This window comes from Ursus maritimus, unplaced genomic scaffold (genome assembly GCF_017311325.1).
Source record: "Ursus maritimus isolate PB19 unplaced genomic scaffold, ASM1731132v1 scaffold_32, whole genome shotgun sequence".
Classification (NCBI taxonomy): domain Eukaryota; kingdom Metazoa; phylum Chordata; class Mammalia; order Carnivora; family Ursidae; genus Ursus; species Ursus maritimus.
Window position 1 is genome coordinate 24,312,566 of NW_024425786.1, and position 20,723 is coordinate 24,333,288.

The following is a 20,723-nucleotide window of genomic DNA, read 5'->3' on the forward strand; positions in this document are numbered from 1 at the left end:
TCTTCCGATGCTGGATTCAGCTCTTCCACTGGACTCACAGCATCCCAGTGCTCCTTTTCACAATCAATGCCCCAAATAGCCCAGGATGTTCAAAGGAGTCCATGAAAAAAAGAGAGTCCTAGGTCAGCCTGCAAATTCATCCTAACAAAAGGTAAAGAAGTTCTTCCAGACAGTTTTGCTTGGAGGACCACAATTCAAGTTTACAAAATGTGCCTAACAATAAAGGAGGTTACGAAGCACCACCCCAGTGATCCCGCTACGTATTCACTTGAAGAGCGACTATTCACACCGTGGGTCTTGGCCTAGTTTCCCGTTACCTCTACTTTCTGTTAAATACCCAGAGAAAAATATTACAGCGCTCAGAAGACTTGGGAAGCTCGCAGACAATCTCTCCGTTTTAGGTCAGTTTAGCACGCTGTAATGATATCTGGCACCACCCAGTGGCAATCTTTTCTCATCTATGTGTGAAAAAAGAGCAACTCTGCAAACTTGTCATGGCAACAAAGAACACCTCAGTCAGTGAATAGAGAATCGAATAACGTTACAAATCCAACAAAAGCAGTTTCATTTTTTTTTTAAAGTTACCTCCTTTGAGGAGTTCAGATCATTTTAACATGGTTTTCCCTCAACAGAGAACTTAGGTAATTTTTAAAAAAACAAAGAAAAACAATTATTTTCTTCTCTAACTGTATAAATATACTGGCTTTAATATAAAATCACATGTGAGGAGGAAGGGCCCATCTGTAAGGGTGTTTAATTTTTCTTAAGGGAAAGCAGTAAAGTGTCCATACGTTAGTGCTTTAAAAATGAGAGAGAAACCCAGAGCTCTCGAATTCTTCGAGAAGTCTCCCAATTTTTAAACCATAATTATTTCTTCTGAGAAAAATCAAGTGGAATACAGGATGGCTCTGTCCCACAGGAACCTAAAACACAACCTCTCTTAATGTATATATAGAAAATATGTGTGTTGGGGCGCCTGGGTGGCTCAGTCGGTTGTGCATCCGACTCTCGATCTCAGCTGAGGTCTTATCTCAGGATCCTGAGTTCAGGACCCGCGTAAAAAAATGTGTGTGTGTGTGTGTGTGTTTGCACGTGCATGTGTGTGTGAACCAATGTGGGAAAAAAGCAAAGCCCTGGCTGTAGGATTTCTCAAATTATTATTATTTTTCTCAAACCGGATTCGATAAGAGTGTGGCAGGTTCAGAGTCTCTGGGGCTGCTGTTTAGATTACTGATCCTTTTGGGGCCAGGCCTTCCACTGGAAGGGTCTGAGTATCCGCTGCTACAGTGGGGAACTAAGAGATGAGATGCCACGCTTGCCGCGGAAGAATTCTTTAAAATTTGAGTATTTGGGTAACACGGACCAAGCTGCACCTTGATGTCCCATTTCTGACACTCACATTTTATGATACAAGTTCTGTTCACGGGGCGCCTGGGTGGCTCAGTTGGTTAAGCGTCTGCCTTTGGCTCAGGTCATGATCCCGGAGTCCTGGCATCAAGCCCTGCGTCACGCTTCTCCCTTTCTCTGCTGCTCCCCCTGCTTGTGCTGTCTCTGACAAATAAATAAATAAAATCTTAAAAAGAAAGTTCTGTTCTGCAAATGTCCATATTATCAACAGATACAGCAGATTTATATCATGGGATCTTCTGAAAAGTTACAGGGAAAAAACAGATCTTCATAGGAGGGAATTTTGGGGGGGGTTGTTTTGTTTTGTGTTTTTTTTTTTTTTAAAGATTTTATTTGTTTATTTGACAGAGAAAGAGACAGCCAGCGAGAGAGGGAACACAAGCAGAGGGAGTGGGAGAGGAAGAAGCAGGCTCCCAGCAGAGGAGCCTGATGTGGGGCTTGATCCCAGAACGCCGGGATCACGCCCTGAGCCGAAGGCAGACGCTTAACCGCTGTGCCACCCAGGCGCCCCAGTTTTGTGGTTTCTTAAATGTCAATGATCACAAAAACCTCCGGCTTCTCCTCATTATAGACCTGCATGGCTGAGTAGGTTATCGCCTTGACTTCAGTTCCCTAAAGTGGGGGTTAGAGAAAGAACGAGAAAGAAAAAGTGAACATCGAAATCAGAATCATTAACTCTAGCAACAACTGGCAGAAAGGCCAAATTTTGCTATTATCCTGAAAAACTGAAACCCCCATGAACCAAGCAGTTACTCGTACAGCATTCTACACTCGCCCGGCAACAATGCGACGCGCGCTCAGGGAAAGCGAGCCGGCTGGGCCGTAAGAGCCGCAGCTCGAATCCTGGCTTTGTTCCCACCTGGCTCCGCAGGCCGTCTGACCTCTCCAGCACCCCTTTTCCGTTTGCCGAATGGCTTGGGTGGAGGAGCCCACAGCTCTCCTACTGCCTGGCTCAGGGCTCCTCCTCGAGACCTCCTGCTCGCAGGGTGACCCAGGGCCCGAGGAACACGGACTCTTCTCTCTTCCTCAGCTGCCTGCTCGCTTTACCTCATGGGGTTCTCTCTCCACGTGCTTGATACATGACACCCCCCTGCCCCTGCCCCGGTTTAGAACCACAGGATTAGATGTCCTCTTAGTTCCTTCCTGTTCTAGAAAAGAATCTACAAGAATTCTGTGCAGCGCCAAATGTATCAGGCAATAGGTGACTGGCATTTGCTAGCTCTGTGGCATAAAGGAAGTCTGAAGATTTCGCAGACAGATTTGAAAGGCACCTACCTTTGCTTTTTTCCCCTCTGCCATAATCGCCTGGTAAAAGCACAACCTAAATCCACTTCAACTTTCTTTCTGTGGCAGCAGACACCACGCTAACTGGTACACCTGAAGTCACGTGCACAGTCTCAGAAGGGTTCTCAGCACTGACCAGGGATTGATCCTACACTTGCCATTAAACCGAGCTTCTCACTCTCTGAAACGATTACTTTCCATCTGCGCCTCTAGCATCCCTCCCTCATTCTCACGCTCCGGCCGTGCCTCCTACAGAAAACGGGCAACCAGGAAGAACTGGCTCATCTCCCCCCATCAAACCACCTCCTGCATCTGTACTCACATTCGCTTGGGTTCCTGTTACAACGAACGGCCCAGCCCTGCTCCTATCAGAAGGCTGACCCCTGAACCTGGACACTCTATCCCCTCCCCCCCTTCCCAACTTAAGGTCTTTGCTCTGAAATGATCCTCTCCCTCTCCAGCATGATCCATTTGCCCCGAGGTCCTAGGTCACTGCCACATGGCCTACACTGGTGCTATAAAACCTCCTCGCTGAAACGAGACAAAACCAAAAACCTTCTCCCTTCCCCACCACATGCCCCTCTGGCTAGTACGGTTCTATCCTTATGCTCCCCTTTTCTCCAAAATCTTCGAAAGAATTGTCTCAATTCTGCCTCCACTTCCCTATCTCTCATTCATTAGCTCTCGGACTCACACATCTTTCCACTGATTAGTAAATCCAGTCAATTGTCAATCCTCATCTCACTCTGAGCGATTAGTCTCAAGAGCATTAGATATCTGGCTTTAGGGCACCCCTCTTCTTTTGCTCCCTCTCTCATGAGGCTCTCCTTCTCCTTTAATTTTTGGCTCCATCTCTTCCAAAGTTAGTGCCCCAGAGCTCAGTCCTCTCTATACTCTCTCTTATCTACACCTCCTTCCTTGGTAATCTTATTTAGTCCTATGGCTATGAATATTGTCTTTCAGTGATGGCTTCCAGACTGAGATTTCCAGATCTCCCTACCTCCTGAACAAGTCATCCTACAGACAAGTGCCTACTATGTGACATCTCCATTTAGATATCTAATATACACCTCAAACATACTATGTTCAAAAGAAAGTTCCACTGTGTCTTTTGTATTATAATTCACATGGCTCCCTCTCCTGGTTTCTCTCCCAAGGCTCCCTCACCAGGCTTCATTTCATTATGTTGTGCTTGAAGAAATGATACTGCAGCTCCCAGAAGCAACCAGGAGTCCTCAGTCACCCTCAACTAATTTAGGTCTCCTTAGCCTAAACACAAGGGTCAGCAAACTGCAAAATCACGGGCCAAATCCAGCCTGCCACCTGGTTTTGTACAGCCCCCCCCACACTAAGAATGGTTTTTACATTTCTAAATGGTGGGGGGGGACCACAAAAGAGTGTCTCATGACATTTGAAAATGATATGAAATTCACATTTTAGTGTCCATGATGTTTTACTGGAATACAACTGCAGTCGTTCACGTCTGTGTGTTCTGTGGCGGCCGTCGTGTTACAACAGAGGAGCTGAATGCTGCTCTTCTATTGCTTTCATTCCACAAAGCTTCCAACATGACCCAGCCCTTTCCAGAAAGATGTGCCTGCCCCTATTCCTCCATACAGATTTGACTGCTATAGAGTAAAGGCGCACAGGGTGGCCAATACAGGATCTGGAGATGCACAGAAAGGAGAAAGTGCTTCAGAGAACATCTAGTCCAACACCTTCATTAAAGGGAGAGCTACAGAGCTCAAAAAGCCAAAGGGACTTTTAAGTCTCACAAACATCTGTAGCTAACCTGACCCTAGGACCCAAGTACTGACTCCTAATCCACCAGATCAGATGTGTGAAGTCCCAGGGTTTAGACACGAGATGGTCGGAGAAGTCTGAGGAAAACGACTTCACACCAGTTTATTAGAACTCACTGAGGTTTACCGTCATATACTGACTTTATGGTAAGGAAGCATAAAATGTTTTTAATGGCTGGATTTAAAAACATACCTGAGGGTGCTTGGACAATGAAAATTCTTCTCCCCACCTTGAGAAGGAAAATTAAAACATGATTAAGACTTCCAAGATTTCATATTTATTTATCCTTTACGTATTTTAAAATACACCTTATAAATGTGGTTCAGATATGAGAAAGCCAAAAGAGCTGGGAGGGGCAAGCAAGCTATAAATTTCAGTTTGACTGCCAGTAAATACAGCTGTCGAGGGGCTTCCGTGCTATAGCTATTTCAACAAGGTTGATGGTTGCCGTAAAAAAAAAAAAAAAGTGCCCTACTATCGTGTGTATGGGGTCGATTCTCAATAGACGCTGTTTAATGACTACTGTTTCACAATAGCGTAGCATGCTCGAAATTTTCACTGTACTCAAGGCTACAGAACTAAGTAAATACCATCTCCTATTGCAGAAAGCAGGTCTGAGTACCGCAGAGGCAAAATACTACATGCTGTAATATGTCCTTAAATCATAAGATTTAACCTTAAACCTTGTAACTTTTCAGAAAATGTCCATGGCCTGTATAGAGAAAGCCCCAGAAAGGTTGTCTCCTAGAACCTGGGGTAAGTGTCTTCTCTCCCTTCAACACGAATGTGACTAGAGCTCATAGGAGGAGAAGCAGTAGTGGTAGCAGAAAGAACAAAGCCTTGTGTTGCTGTTTTTTTAAACTTATTTAGTTGAGAGAAGAGGAAGAGAGCAGGGCTCAGGGAGGTGCATAGGGAGAAGAAGAGGGAGAGAGAATCCCAAGCAGACCCTGCCAAGTGCAGAGCCCAACAGAGGGCCCAGTCCCACAACCCTGAGATCGTGACCTGAGCCAAAACCAAGAGTCTGACACTCAAGCGACTGTGCCACCTAGACACCCCAAAAGAACAAAGCTTTAAAATTCTGTTCAACTATGTATTAGCGAAGTACCCTTGGAGAAGCCTGACTCTTTACCCATTAAAAAAAAAAAGAAAAAAGGAGGGGAAATAATAAAAGACCTCACTTTGCAAAGAAATAAATCAAATTTAACAAAAATTGGAAAAAATAGATTTTATATAGAAATAACCTAAAAGATATCCTTAGATGACTGAAGAGATTTGGGAAACACCAAGTCCGATCAAAGAGATCGAATCCAGTGTTTGCAAACTCTGGAAGGAAAAGTGTAATTTGTTAACAGAAGGAACCAGTCTGAACAGAGTCCAGGTGTGAGGCTCTACGAGAAGGATTCGTCAGTGTTCCTGTCACCAAGCCAGGCTTCATGCAAAAAATTTTGACGCTAAAGATCAATAAACTGGGAATCAGGTTCAAGAACCAACACCAACTTCGTTCTGACAAACTTCTGGTCCTCCAAAGCTGAGGACCAAAGCCCTTGCTCCTCGGGCTCTTAAAGCTCAACCCGCAGAGCTCCACTGGGATGCGACTGGACCTCTGACTTCACATTTCTGTCTTCCTGCCTACTAGGTTCAGTGAAGAATTTTAACAACCTTCATGACTTGCTACTGAAAAGATTTTTCAAAACATACCCAATTGAGCGTAATTTGAAATTTCTTTCATCAATGTGAAGTACTTTCACTTCCTAAAGAGGAAAAAAAATTCAATTTAAAAAGAACGTTCATAACAGACCATCTACTAAAACACATCTAAAAGTTGTCAGAACACTACGTTGCGCACCTGAAACTAATATAATATTGTAGGTCAACTATATTTTCATTTACGGAAATATGTCTAGGTCATCCCCTTTCCTAGAAAATAATAGCATACGACTTCTCTGAAGCACAGAAAATTAAAATGTTAACTAAAGTAGAATAAATGAAATATATTTCAAGGAGATAAGGTTTTTTCTTACATATTCAGGAGAAGTATTCTTGAAAAATGTACAATCTAAAAACATGAGTCAAGAAATTTCTCTGTAAAACAGAATAGGACAATACAGGATCTCAATCATTCTCAGCTCATTTTTAAATAACACTGTAGGCTCTTGACCTCTGTACGATAAGTGACCAGTTAGAAGCGTGTACGTAGCGGGGCTGGGAAGGGACAGAATGGAGGGCCCGTGGAAGCAAGGAGGGCCCTGTGTGTTAGGTAAACGATGATGTTGGAGAGGGGTTCCCTTCTCGAGGTTGATGGCAACAAGCAATCTCCACTTGGCTTTTCCTTTTTCGTGTTAAGGAAAGCTGACAACAATTTTTAAATGTAGGCCAACATGGCCGAGCTACTAAATTTCCCATGGGGCAAAGGAACATATGGATGCACATAAATATAGTTCAAACTTGGGAGACATACAAAGTGTGGGCGAAGACAGCAGGTGCATTCTTATCACACAATCCTGATTAGCGACAAGTATATGGTAAGAGATCTAAATATTACAAAATGCATATACACGGGCGAAGTCAGGTTAACCCTATTTTCTGCAAAGCAGTATCATCTTATGTATCTGTATGGCTTGGGTTTGCATCATGTGTTCTATTCTCAATCACTTTTTTTTTTTTTTTTTAATCTGAACTAAGAACCCATTTGCTCAGGAAAAAAGAAACACCCTTGCTTACCCGGGGTATGAAGAATTCGTCAGCACTGAACTTATAAAGCCACTCATCCAAAAAGTGAAAGAGCAGAGACTGTAAGTCATCTCCTACACAGGGTCAAGAAGAATCATGATAGTATGACGTTGAACAATTCTTGTCTCTAAACGCTTGTTTGAATTTAAAAGCGCAAGGAATTTCTTAGACTAGCTGAAGGAGGAAGAACAGGCTCGTCACTGATTTTGTCGTTCTTATTGTGAAAACCACTGAAGTCATGTAGAACACTGCACATTTGCATGACAATCTCTTCCCTGTGAATAAATCGGTTACCTTGGGTTTCTACTTCTACTGTTTGCAGGGGCTCCACAGTCCCAGTATCTGTCATGTAACCAAACATGGCCATTGCACACTGTTCAAATGCTTCCTCCAGAGTATCTCCCCACGCGTGTAACCTAGAGAAATACATTCATGCCCTGTGTAATAAAATCTACAGCAAGAGAGAAAACTTGACAGCGGGGTCAAAATAAAATCAGCATGATAAATACAAATCCAAAGGCCTCAATCAATCTAACGGATGGAAACCGGGTTCTTTTAAACCATCACTTTCGTGTTGTAAAGGAACCAAAATAGGAAGAGAGAATTAACACTAGGGACATCAAGATTAAAACATCAGACTTCCTATTTAAGAACATGATTTCAAAGGCATAAATTGCAGGTGTGTACTCACTGGACATCTGCTGTATGATCCAAATCTGAGGGAGAGAGGGAAAAATACATAGGTCATTAAACTTGACTTGCAAATCACAAGGAACTCTAGTTCATTATTAAGAACATTATCTTTCGGGGCGCCTGGGTGGCTCGGTTGGGCGACTGATTCCAGCTCAGGTCATAATCCCAGGGTCCTAAGATGGAGACCCTGTGTTGGGCTCCCCACTTAGCGGAGAGCCTGCTTCTCCCTCTCCTTCTGCGCCACCCCCCAGCCCATTTTCTCTCCCTCTCAAATAAATAAATAAAATCCTAAAAAAAAAAACAAAAAACACATTATTCTTCAAAAGCAAGAAAATGTGGGGCAAACCTCACCTTTTGCTATCCATTTACATAAGAAAGTTAATTGCCTTGTTAAAGGTTATTTTCTAAAAAGTCAGGGTTTGTATTTAAATGACAATTTCTGGAAGGCAGCAGGGACAGAAGCTTCTAGGTGATCTAAAGTGTCTAATACATCGTGGTATCTCAATAATGCTATTTCCTGCCATTAGTTACTTTTCCTAAATAAAACAAATCTTTTCTAAATATCTGCTGTGTGAATGATCAAAATTCTAGGAACTACCTCATCATCAAAGACACAAAATTCCAGATTTCTCTGTCTCACCTTTTCATGAACAGCTAACCAAATCCTATACAAAATAGGTTCGTCTTTTTTTTTTTTTTTAAGATTTTATTTATTTATTCGACAGAGATAGAGACAGCCAGCGAGAGAGGGAACACAAGCAGGGGGAGTGGGAGAGGAAGACGCAGGCTCCCAGCAGAGGAGCCTGATGTGGGGCTCGATCCCACAACGCCGGGATCACGCCCTGAGCCGAAGGCAGACGCTTAACCGCTGTGCCACCCAGGCGCCCCAAACTAGGTTCGTCTTTTTAAAAGAAGAGCCAAGTTTTTTATTCGTTGATTTCTTTCATATGAAGTATTCCTCAATGATGCCCTTGCCTAATACAGTGGTTTTAGAAAGTAAACTCTGCAATGTGTTTACGAGCTTTCCCCCGATATCCCCACAGGAATACCCGAAAGTAACAACCATTCCTATCACGAACTCCCACTGGATCTGTTATCTCAACATTTCACAGTCTATTCTTCACTGGTATCATGACTTCTATCAGTTTTTCCCACTTAGGATCATAGAATATTCAGGCTAGAAGGAAGCCATGGAGCTCATTTATTACAATTCCCTCACTTACGAGAAGAAACCTGGGGTGCCTAGCTGGCTTGGTTTGCAGAGTATGCGACGCTTGATCATGATCGTGAGTTCAAGCCTCATGTTGGGAGTAGAGATTATTAAGAAAAAAAAGAAAAAATTTTTTAAAGGAAAAAACCTGAAATCGAAGAGATCGTGTGACTTTAGTTAAAGACTACTGTTGATTAGAGGCAACGCTGGGCCTAGAACTGAGACGTCCCTAACGCCAGGCTAGCAGACTTTGCACCGTTAACACAGTCTCTTGGTGGCACTCAAAGTTCAAATACTCTTAACTCACTCAAAAATATTCCTGTGGACGGAACACATTTTAGGCACCAGGAGAGATGATAAACGAGTTTAAATGACAGATATTAACCCTAGAAAAATGAACGCCTGTGTCCGGAATGCTCATAGCATCTTATTCCCCCAAATTAAAAACCAAATATCAACCAACGGAAGAAGAGATAAACAAAGACGCAATGCAGTACTGCTCAGTGATAAAACAGTGCGACCTACTGACTCATGCACTAATATGAATCCCAAAAACGTTAAATGGAAACTGCAGAACTCTCAGCACCTAAGACCTGTATCCAAAACCCCTGCGCCAAGAGTGATCAAACTTCAGCACAGCTGGGCTTCGAACAGCGTAAACCCTGTTCCCAGAATCACCCCAGCCCGAGGGCATGAGACTACCTGCTGGAAAAAGCGCTACAGAGCCAGAATTTGCTGTTTGTTTCAGCCCAAACCTGACAATCGGCCCTTAACCTCCCTTTCTTACAGCATTTACTAAAAAGGGCTTACAATAGTGAATATTTATCCCTTAGAACTCAGCATGGTCCTTCTCAAGGACTCCACAGCCATTCCTTTGAAATGTAATCATCAGGAAGGACTCCCAGTTCCTGTGGGAGGACAGAATCCGAATGGTAACTGCCTGCTACCAAATACTGCAGGCCTAATTGGATTTATAGACTAACCACTTGTAATTTTTCACTCCTCTGATTCCACTGAGCTCCCTCTCTCCCCTCTTCTGCATTTGCCCTTTAAAAGGTCCCATCACCTCTGTGCAATTCAGAATGGAGCTCAGCTCTTTCTCTTACTGTAGTTACTGAATAAAATCCCATTCACCACTTTAATGTCCATTTGATACTGAGTGAAGAAGCCAGGCATAAAAGAATCTATACCGTGTGGTTCCACTTGCGTGAAACTCTAAAACAGGCTCTGGTGATAGAAATCCAAACTGTCTGCCTCAAAGTAAGGATGTGGGTGGGGGCTCACAGGAAAAAAGCAAAAAGGAATTTTCTAGGGTGATGGAAATGTTCTATAGCCTGATTGGAGTTTGGTTACAATCCAATGTAAAATACATTCCAATGATAAATACGTATATATTTCTGTTTACCAAACCTTTTTTTAAACATTTTTAAATAATCTCTACACCCGCTGTGGGGTTCAAACTCACAACCCTGAGATCAAGAGTGGCATGCTGGGGCGCCTGGGTGGCACAGCGGTTAGGCGTCTGCCTTCGGCTCAGGGCGTGATCCCGGCGTTATGGGATCGAGCCCCACATCAGGCTCTTCCGCTATGAGCCTGCTTCTTCCTCTCCCACTCCCCCTGCTTGTGTTCCCTCTCCCGCTGGCTGTCTCTATCTCTGTCAAATAAATAAATAAAATCTTTAAAAAAAAAAAAAAAAAAAGAGTGGCATGCTCTGCTGACTGAGCCGGCCAAGCGCCCATCTGTTTATCAAAACTTATTGGACTTTACACTTAATATCTGAGCACTTTTACTATATATATGTAAATTATACCTTGATTTAAGAAAAAAATTTAAAAGGGGGCGCCTGGGTGGTTCAGATGGTTGAGAGTCCGACTCTTGGTTTCAGCCCAGGTCATGATCTCAGGGTGGTGAGATCAATGTCCACATGCGCTCAACCTGCTTGAGATTCTCTCTCCATCTGACTCTCCCCCCTCACCCCCCAGCACTCTCGCTCTTGCTCTGTCACTCTCTCTAAAAATAACTAAATAAATCTTTAAAAAACAATTTAAAACGACAACGACAGATTGCTAAAGTGCAGTAGTTCTCAAAGATTTTGGTCTCAGGAACACTTTACTCAAGTATTTTAGAAGACCCCAGAGAGGTCTGGTTCATATGGGTTGTATCTGTCAATATTTACCATACCAGAAATTTTAACTGAAAAAACTTTTAAATACTTATTCGTTTAAAAATAACAGCACCTGGGGCGCCTGGGTGGCACAGCGGTTAAGTGTCTGCCTTCGGCTCAGGGCGTGATCCTGGCGTTCTGGGATCGAGCCGAGCCCCACGTCAGGCTCCTCCGCTATGAGCCTGCTTCTTCCTCTCCCACTCCCCCTGCTTGTGTTCCCTCTCTCGCTGGCTGTCTCTATCCTGTCGAATACATAAATAAAATCTTTAAAAAAAAAAAAATTGGCCTTTAAAAAAATAAAAATAAAAATAAAATAAAATAAAAAATAAAAATAACAGCACCTGGCTGGCTTAGCAAAGTAGGACATGCAACTCTTGTAAGCTCTTGTCAGTCTGAACCCCACATTGGGGGTAGAGATTACTTACAAAGAACATTTTTTAAAAATAATTAAAAAATAAAAATAAAACCATTTTATTGAACATATATTGCATATCTTTATGAAAAATAACCATATTTTCCCAAAACTTTAGTGAGAAGAGTGCCACTATTTATGCAAGTGTTTTTATTTATTTATTTTTTTTTAAAGATTTTATTTATTTATTTGACAGGACAGAGACAGCCAGCGAGAGAGGGAACACAAGCAGGGGGAGTGGGAGAGGAAGAAGCAGGCTCATAGCAGAGGAGCCTGATGTGGGGCTTGATCCCATAACGCCGGGATCACGCCCTGAGCCAAAGGCAGACGCTTAACCGCTGTGCCACCCAGGCGCCCCTATGCAAGTGTTTTTAATGTCGGATTTTCAAGGTGCTGCAGTACATTGATGTGGCTGAAGTACATACATCAAATGAACCTCACAGATATGCTGGAGGAAAAGGCAGGAGCATCTTAATAGACTTTTGAAAAACTACATACAGTCTTCCTTGATGGTACACCAAAACTAGTAACATGTTAGTTTTTTATTTAATTTTTTCTAAAGATTTACTTACTTATTTGAGAGAGAGGAAGAGAGAGAGAGTACCCAGGGGGGAGGGAGAGAGAGTCTTAAGCAGACTCCATGCTGAATTCAGAGCCCCACTCAGGGCTTGATCTCACGACCCCCAGATCACAACCCGAGCCCAAACCAAGAGTTAGATGCTTAACCAACTGTGCCACCCAGGTGCCCCTGAAATATGCTGGTTTTTTAAAGGTTAGTTGCAATGTGGATTTTGAAGCTGTAACAATGAATTTTTGTGCTCTGTAACGTTAAAATCCATTGCTCTATCTTGTGCCTAAAATGGATCTTATCTGTGCCTGATTGTATAAAATCAAAGTACTGGTCTTTTGAAAAATACCAGTTCAGGGTACCTGGGTGGCTCAGTTGGTTAAGCATCTGCCTCCAGCTCAGGTCATGATCTCAGAGTCCTGGGATTGAGCCCCGCATCGGGATCCCTGCTCAGTGGGGAGTCTCTTCTCCCTCTCTTTCTACCCCTCCCCCCATCGGTCTCTCTCTCTCCCGTGCTCTCTCAAATAAATAAAATATTTTAAAAAAAATACCAGTTCATTGATTCATGCAGATAATGTTGACACATTTAATTATATGGAATGAAATCACATATACATATATATTTGTAAATATCACCACCAATCTCATCACATAGATCTTTAATTACTGGGAAACTGTCAAGCTCATGATGGTTTTCCATCAGTGGTTTTCCAAATTTTGAGTTTCACTCAAAACCTTGACTTTTATCATTGCCAACAAATATTGTGTTATTTTCCTTGATGTAACAGCACTTTATTTAAAGAAATTATGTGTAGGGGCGCCTGGGTAGCGCAGTCGTTAAAGCGTCTGCCTTCGGCTCAGGGCGTGATCCCGGCGTGCCGGGATCGAGTCCCACATCGGGCTCCTCTGCTGGGAGCCTGCTTCTTCCTCTCTCACTCCCCTGCTGTGTTCCCTCTCTCGCTGGCTGTCTCTCTGTCACATAAATAAATAAAATCTTTAAAAAAAAAATAAAGAAAGAAAGAAAGAAAGAAATTATGTGCCAAATAGCCCTGTCTGAATAACAATACTATATCTTTCAGTCATTCTTTGGAGAGGAAAAAAAAAAAAAGCAACAGGTGTTTCATGAAAAACAAGAACAAAACAAAAACACAAACAAAAAACGCAGCTTACAACTCAGTTACACGGTTCTTTTCCTCAAGGTAATCATCAATACTTTGACAACCAGCAGAAACACTTTATGCGTAATTCCCATTTTGTTTCACAGAATATTAAAAAGACATGTACTCAGTGGTCAAGATTTAATAAAATTGGCAGTCCTTACTGATTCATCAAGGACATCTTTAAGTCAAAATAACTTTTTCTTTTAAGTACACGGCGGGAAGGAGTCAAGTGACTCCCAGCACAATTCGGGGCGGCTGCCTCAAGCGGGGCTAAAGGTCCAGCAGTTTTACCCTTTCAATGCTTTTGCACCATCAGCACAAATATCAACACAGTAAAAGACCAAATATCTCAGTATTATTACGAAAGGAGTTCTGACATCACAGATCCTCTGAAAGGGTCTGGGAAACCCCAGGGGTCCAAGGACCACACTTGGAGAACTGAAAACTATGGAATAGGAAATAAATTTAACTTGGACTGAGGGGTTCAGTTAAGAATTCCCAAAGGAAACAAGACTTAACACCGGAAGAGCCAAGGGACTAAGGGTGATCTCAATGCATTTGCTCATTCTCTTACTCCCAATTTCTGCTCAGTGCCCAATACACAACAGGTGTTCAATCATATTGCTGACTGAATAAATGAGATGACAACTATGCTGAGTCTGAAAGGAAAAACAGAGCCACAGGAGAAGCTTGGGGGCGGGGTCTGGGGGCCGTCTGTGGAAAGAAATGGAACTAGGAGAAAATACAGACTAATCTCACATTACATCAGTTCAAAGACTGTACAAGACGCTGGCAAGTAGAATCTAGTACACGACCAAGTGGGATTTATTCGTGGAATGACAAGATTAAATTATTAGGAAACAGATTAATTTAACTCATGAATGTATGATCCTCTCCATAGATATAATCATGAAACACATCATAAAAATATTAACAGGATTTTTCAGCAAAAGGTTTTTTCTGTACAACAAATTAAAAAGTTAAACTAGCTTTCTTTCTTCTCTCCTTCTTAATTGCTGTATTTACTGAATGTTTTTGCGGTATAGTAAAAATACATATTTGGTCTTTGTCTCTGGTTTCTGACAACGCTCCTAAAACCCTCGGATTTCCCTAAGTGATGAGTGTCTTGTTATTCATTAATAATCCCCTTCTGTCCACACCTGAGTCTATGCTACTGCAGTTACTCAGCGTACGGCTTCTAGATAGCCTTAGAATGGGGCAGTCACCAGGATGATCAAACACGTGATTAAAGAGTCGGAACTTTTCAACCCACCCCCTCACCGATGAGTGTGTGTTTGGCCTGTGGAGAGTGGAGCAGGAGACTGAACTAGAGACTCTTTTAAAGATTTGGAGAACATCCCATTGGTGAACTTATCAAGGTGCTAGGAGGATGACAAGCCCAGAGGTGTCTGAAAGCTCCAAGCCCCTCTCCCCATACCTTGCCCAATGCATGGCCTTTGTTTGACTGTTCCTCAGTTGTATCCCCTATAATAAACTGGTTAACCCAAGTAAAGCATTTACCTGAGTTCATAAATTGTTCTAGCAAATTATTGAACTTGAGCCCAAGGGGGGTTGGAGGGGATGCATGGCAACACCAGAAACTGCAACTGGCTAGGCAGAAGTGTAGGTAGCCCAGGTGCCCCCTTTGAGGCTGGTGTCTGAAGTGGGAGCAGCCCTGTGGAACTGAGCCCTTAACCAGTGGGGTCTGTGCTAATTCTGGGGAGTTAGTGTCAGAAACGAATTGAATTGATGGACACCTAGTTGGTGTCGGAGAACTGGGACACTGCCTGATGCGGAGAAACTATACATTTCAGGTCAGAAGTGCTGTCAGCGGCGGGGCACCTGGGTGGCTCAGTTGGTTAAGCATCCGAGTCTTGATTTCAGCTCAGGTCATGATCTCAGGGTCGTGGGACTGAGCCCCAAGTCGGGCTCTGTGCTCAGTGCAGTGTCTGCTCCAGATTCTCTCTCCCTTTCCCTTTGCCAACCCCCCTCCCCTGCTCTCTCTCAAAATAGTAAAATCTTACAAAAAAAAAAAAAAAAGTGGTGTCAGAGGAAAGAAAACAGAGTTTTATAATGCATATATTATGATAAGACAGTAGAGCATTCAAAATTCAAAGTGTGCAATGAAAAAAATTTGGAGATGATTGCCCAAGAGTATCAGCTAAAAATTATACTAAATATAAGAGAATTCCATAAAAAGGCAGTGTAGAAAATTAATTATACAACTCAATAACTTTCACAGTTATAATCAATAACAAGATAGAGAGGATATCATGAAGAAAGGATCAGTTACATTTACATCAGAAACAAAAAAGATGTGGGGCGCCTGACGGGCTCTGTCGGTACAACATGCAACTCTTGATCTCAGGGTCATGAGTCTGAGCTCCCCGTTGGGCACAGAGATTACTCAAAAAAAACAAAAACACAAGCAAACAAAAAAGATGAAATACCTAAAAATAACCTCAGGATACATAAAGTAAGATTTGAATACTCTATTCCTAGAGAAAAAAAGCTAATATAAATATTAAAGCTTTAATTCTCCCTAAATTTATAATTAATATGAATGAAAAATACCAATAGTAATTTTTTAATATGTGGTTTACTTTATTTTTTTTTAAGTTTGCATTTATTTAAGTAATCTCTACACCCAACGTGGGGACCAACATGGAGCCTACTTAAAAAAATAATAATAAATAATAGGAAAGGAGGTGAAAGGTAGCCAAATATATGCCACTCTGGCATAAAGATTATTTTGAGCTGAAGACAAATGAGAGAAGGTATAAAAAACTTTCTGAGGCGCCTGGGTGGCACAGCGGTTAAAGCGTCTGCCTTCGGCTCAGGGCGTGATCCCGGCGTTATGGGATCGAGCCCCACATCAGGCTCCTCCGCTATGAGCCTGTTTCTTCCTCTCCCACTCCCCCTGCTTGTGTTCCCTCTCTCGCTGGCTGTCTCTATCTCTGTCAAATAAATAAAAAAATCTTTAAAAAAAAAAAAAAAGAAAAACTTTCTGCCTTCCCCACTATATGCCTAAAACAAATTTGTAAAAGTGCTCCCCACTGCCTATCAGCAAGGACAGAAATTAATCATCAGAGAAAACTCTAGACCCTTATCCACCCAGAGTCAGCACCAGAGAAATCTACGCAATAAAGTTTCCTAACTAGCCCTCATCTTCCATTAGTCCCCCCCATACATTTATCTTCCCACAATTGGCTGCCGCACAAGTACCAAGTGCTTTTCCTTTGTCTTGTCATTGCTCTACAAAATTACTGCTCCTGTCAAGATGCTATGTAAGCTCAAGTTCTTCATTGCTGAAGCTGAGTGATTATACATGAAAGTCATCATACCATTCCCTTAGTTTTGCATATATTTATATATAGCTGGCGTTTATGTACATACAGGAAAAAAAGCAAGACTGGCAAGAAAGCGGGGCACCTGGGTGGTTCAGTTGGTTAAGCGTCCCTGTCTTGATTTCGGCTCAGGTCATGATCTCAGATCGTGATCTCAGTTGCTGAGATCAAGCCCCACGCTGGGCTCTGCACTGGGTGTGGAGCCTGCTTAAGATCTTAAGATTCTCTCTCTCTGCCCCACCCCCACTCTTTCTCACTCGCTCACTCTCAACAACAACAAAAGAATGGCAGGAAAGGGGCAAATAGCGATGGGAGAGTGTCCTACAAAATATTAAAAGACAGAATAAAGCCTCAATAATTAAAACTACAGCACTGGCACGTAAGAAGAGAGACGGAACAAAGGAACGGCACACTTAAGTCCAGCCCCAGAACTAAATATAGGTAGGGGAATTCTGCATATGATAAAGATGTCCCATTTGAATCACAGGGGAAAAGACAGACTGCTGAAGAAATGAAGTCAGAACATCTGGTAAGTCATCTGGAAAATAACTGAATCAGATACTTAATTTCTACCTTACTCTAATCCGGATGTAGTCAAGATTAAAACAAGAACAATCTATAACTATCAGCAAAAATATGGTTCTCACAAATATGAGCAAGAAAAAACCAAACACAAAAGGTAGACATACTGGGGATGCCTGGCTGGCTCAGTCAGTAGAGCATGCAAACTCTTGACCTCTGGGTTGTGAGTTCAAGCCCCATGCTGGGTATGGAGCCTACTTAAAATTTAAAAAGGAAAGGAAAGAAGAGAAAGTCATACTGTATAATTCCATTTATATAATGTACAAAAACAGGCAAAGCTAATCTATGATGTTAACGGTCCGGCTAAGGTGGGGGGGGGGGGCTTGGCGGCTCCTGGCTGGCTCAGTTGGTGGAGCGAGAGGGTTGATCTGGGGGTTGTGAGTTCAACCCCCACATTGGGTGTAGAGATTATTTAAAAATAAAATCTTAAAAAAAAAAGGTCAGGCTAACAAAAGTAGGGAGAATGGTAGTGATTGGAAAGGAGCATGAGATGGGCTGCTGGGCCGCTATAATATTATTTATCCATCTGATCATTAGTTATACAGGTGTATTCAGTTTGTGAACATCCACTCACGATATATGTACTCTTCAGTGAATGTATTATATCCTTCAAAAAAAGTTTTTATTTCCAGGGGCGCCTGGCTGGCTCAGTTCATAAAGCATGCAACTCTTGATCTCCGGGTGGTGAGTTCAAGCCCCACATTGGTGTAGACCTTACTTTAAAAAAAAAAAAAAAAAAAAAAGTTTTCATTTCCAAATGTACTAGAAGAAAACATAGGAGAATTATTTTACAATCTCAGAGTGGGCAAAGCCTTCCCAAGTATGACTTCCCAGAAGCCAGAAAAAAAGTTAACAAATTTCACTATATAAAAATAAATTTCTACAGAGTAAACAAACAAAAAAACCACCCAATAGAAAAATGCGTAAGAATACAAATGTACACATCCCAGAAGCGGACATACAAATAGCTCCACATATACAGAAATATGTTCAACCTCACTTATAATTTTAAAAATGCAATTAATATGACAAGATATTTAAACTGGAAAAGACCAAAAAGTATGGTTATGCGGTAAATGAGTCAAAGTGAGAGGAAAGAGGGACGCTCATACAATGCTAGTGAGAGTATAAACTGGCACAATCTCACGGGAGATCAATTTAGCAATAATTGTTAACATTAAAAATGTACATATCCTTTGACAAATCAGTGTAACTTCTGGAAATTTACAGATACACTTGCACATGTGCAAAACAATGGATGCAAAAGTATATCCACTGCTGCATTGTTTCTAATAACGAAAGATTAGAAATAACATAAATGTCTATCAGCTGGGAACCGGTTAAATAAAGTAAATGTTAGAACATCTTTGCATGTATACATAAGAAAATGGTAAGGGCTGCTGACGACCTGGAGCGTAAGATTAGATGGCTGGGGATCAGGGCTGAAAGACTTTCACACTGCATACCTGTTGTACTTTTTGAATTAGATATAAGACTTATTAAAAATAATTTTTAAAAACTGTTTTTAAGGGGTCCCTGGGTGGCTCGGTCGGTTGAGCGGCTACCTTTGGCTCAGGTCATGATCTCCGGGTCCTCAAATGGAGCCCCCCTGTAGGGCTCCCGGCTCAGTGGGGAGTCGGCTTCTCCCTCTTCTTCTACTCTTCCCCCTCCCTGCTCGTGCTCACATGCGCTCTCTTTCAAATAAATAAATAAAATCTTAAAAAAAAATTTTTTTAAGAGAAAAAAGTTACGGAGATATGAAAGTTCAGAACCTAGTAAGCCAAGGTAAATAAACTCTACAGAGGACAATAGAATATTAGTGAGATTTTCAAGTAGAAAAATAAAAGTCAGATTTGTGCTCCCCAAACCATAGCAACCTTTAGTTTCAGATTTATTATTATCTCATTTACTCCTGGTTTTGCCATGAACAGCTTAGTAACTTAAGGCAAATCACATAACCTTTCTTTGCACTTTAGTTCCTTCACCTGAGGAGTAAATGAGATAATAAATCTGAAACTATAGTGCAGATTCTGATCTTCTATATAAACGTTTAGCTATCATCCCTAAAGGTTGCTATGGTTTGGGGAGCACAAATCTGACTTTTATTTTTCTACTTGAAAATCTCACTAATATTCTATTGTCCTCTGTAGGTTATGTGATTTGCCTTAAGTTACTAAGCTGTTCATGGCAAAACCAGGTCTTTTTACTAAAAACACGATCCAGGTAAAAAACCAAGTTAGAACTTCCCTACTCAGCTTTCTAAGTTCTCTAACGTAACCACAGTCTAACCACCCCACTGTTGGAGATACATACGGGCGACAATTCGGCAAACGCTTGAAAACACGATTGTCTTTAGAATGAATACGCTGGTAAAACCCCACAAAATTATGTGACTAGGTAAATGTAGAAAAAGTTCAAGAGACTGTATATGTGGCAACCCAGTTTCCCGACTCTCAGACCAGGTGGCTTTTTCCTTCATCATCCCCCGGACAAGGACCTACAATACAGGGTAAAATGGGATCAAGCCTGAAGCACCTTAAGGGGTAAAGCGGTAGGCGAGGCCGGAAGACCTGGGCAAGGAAAAAAGGGCATGAGAGAAGTGAGCCATCTTACTCACACTCGTACTTCCTAATGACTGGAGGATACTTGGCCTTGATCGCCTTCTGCTCTTCAGTCAAATTGTAATCTCTAACATCTTCCCCTTCCTGCGCCATAATTGCAGCACTGGACACTCTACTTCCGCCCTTCATTAGCCGGACTTCAGCCCTGATTTACAACTTCCGCCCTAGACTCCGCCCCCTTGGCCCGCCCCCTTAAAGGACCAGGACTCCATTCTCACAGATGTACTTTATACCGTAAGACTTCTGTTCTAGGGCCCGCGCTAGGAGCACATCTTTAATAGGCTAAGGCCCTATTTTCTGCGTTTGCTTCATCTGTTCTTTCTAAGAACTAAGGAAAGAAATAAATTGGAGGACCTGGGAGGAGGGAAACACTTGAACTAGACACCCCTATGTCTGAGTGGTTAGAAGCTTTTTCTTTCCGCCTCACTCCCAGAGTTGTTAACTAGACCCGAAAGCATCCTATATTTCTCAGCTGAGTACTTTGACAGTGTGGGGAGCTGAACAGCCTTTAAGAAAATGGCTGCCCCCTGGAGAGTGCGGACTAAACCTCTCACGTGACCCGGCGGTCGCACTCCCACCGGCGCCGCGCGCGCGCAATCGAAGGAAGTCGGCTCCCGGCCGTGTGGGGGCAGGGGAGGGGCGCGCGCCTCGGATCCGCAGAAAGCGACTCTGCGTGTCTCGATAGGCTGCGAAATTGGCTTCCCCGCCCACACTATCATTCGGGGCGCTCCGATTGGCCAGT

The 20,723-nt window shown here is 42.4% G+C and overlaps 1 protein-coding gene across 1 annotated transcript; it reads right to left on the minus strand.

Annotated features, from left to right (window-relative positions):
- Positions 1-1,602: 1,602 nt before the first annotated feature.
- Positions 1,603-20,133, minus strand: ZBTB8OS (zinc finger and BTB domain containing 8 opposite strand). Its single transcript, XM_008694461.2, has 7 exons — positions 19,978-20,133; positions 7,916-7,940; positions 7,519-7,640; positions 7,216-7,298; positions 6,193-6,245; positions 4,687-4,723; positions 1,603-2,019 (listed from the first exon to the last, which is right to left on the minus strand). Exons 1-7 carry the CDS (start codon positions 20,108-20,110, stop codon positions 1,933-1,935), a joined length of 540 nt encoding a protein of 179 aa, XP_008692683.1. The 5' UTR covers positions 20,111-20,133; the 3' UTR covers positions 1,603-1,932.
- Between the last annotated feature and the right edge of the window lie 590 nt (positions 20,134-20,723).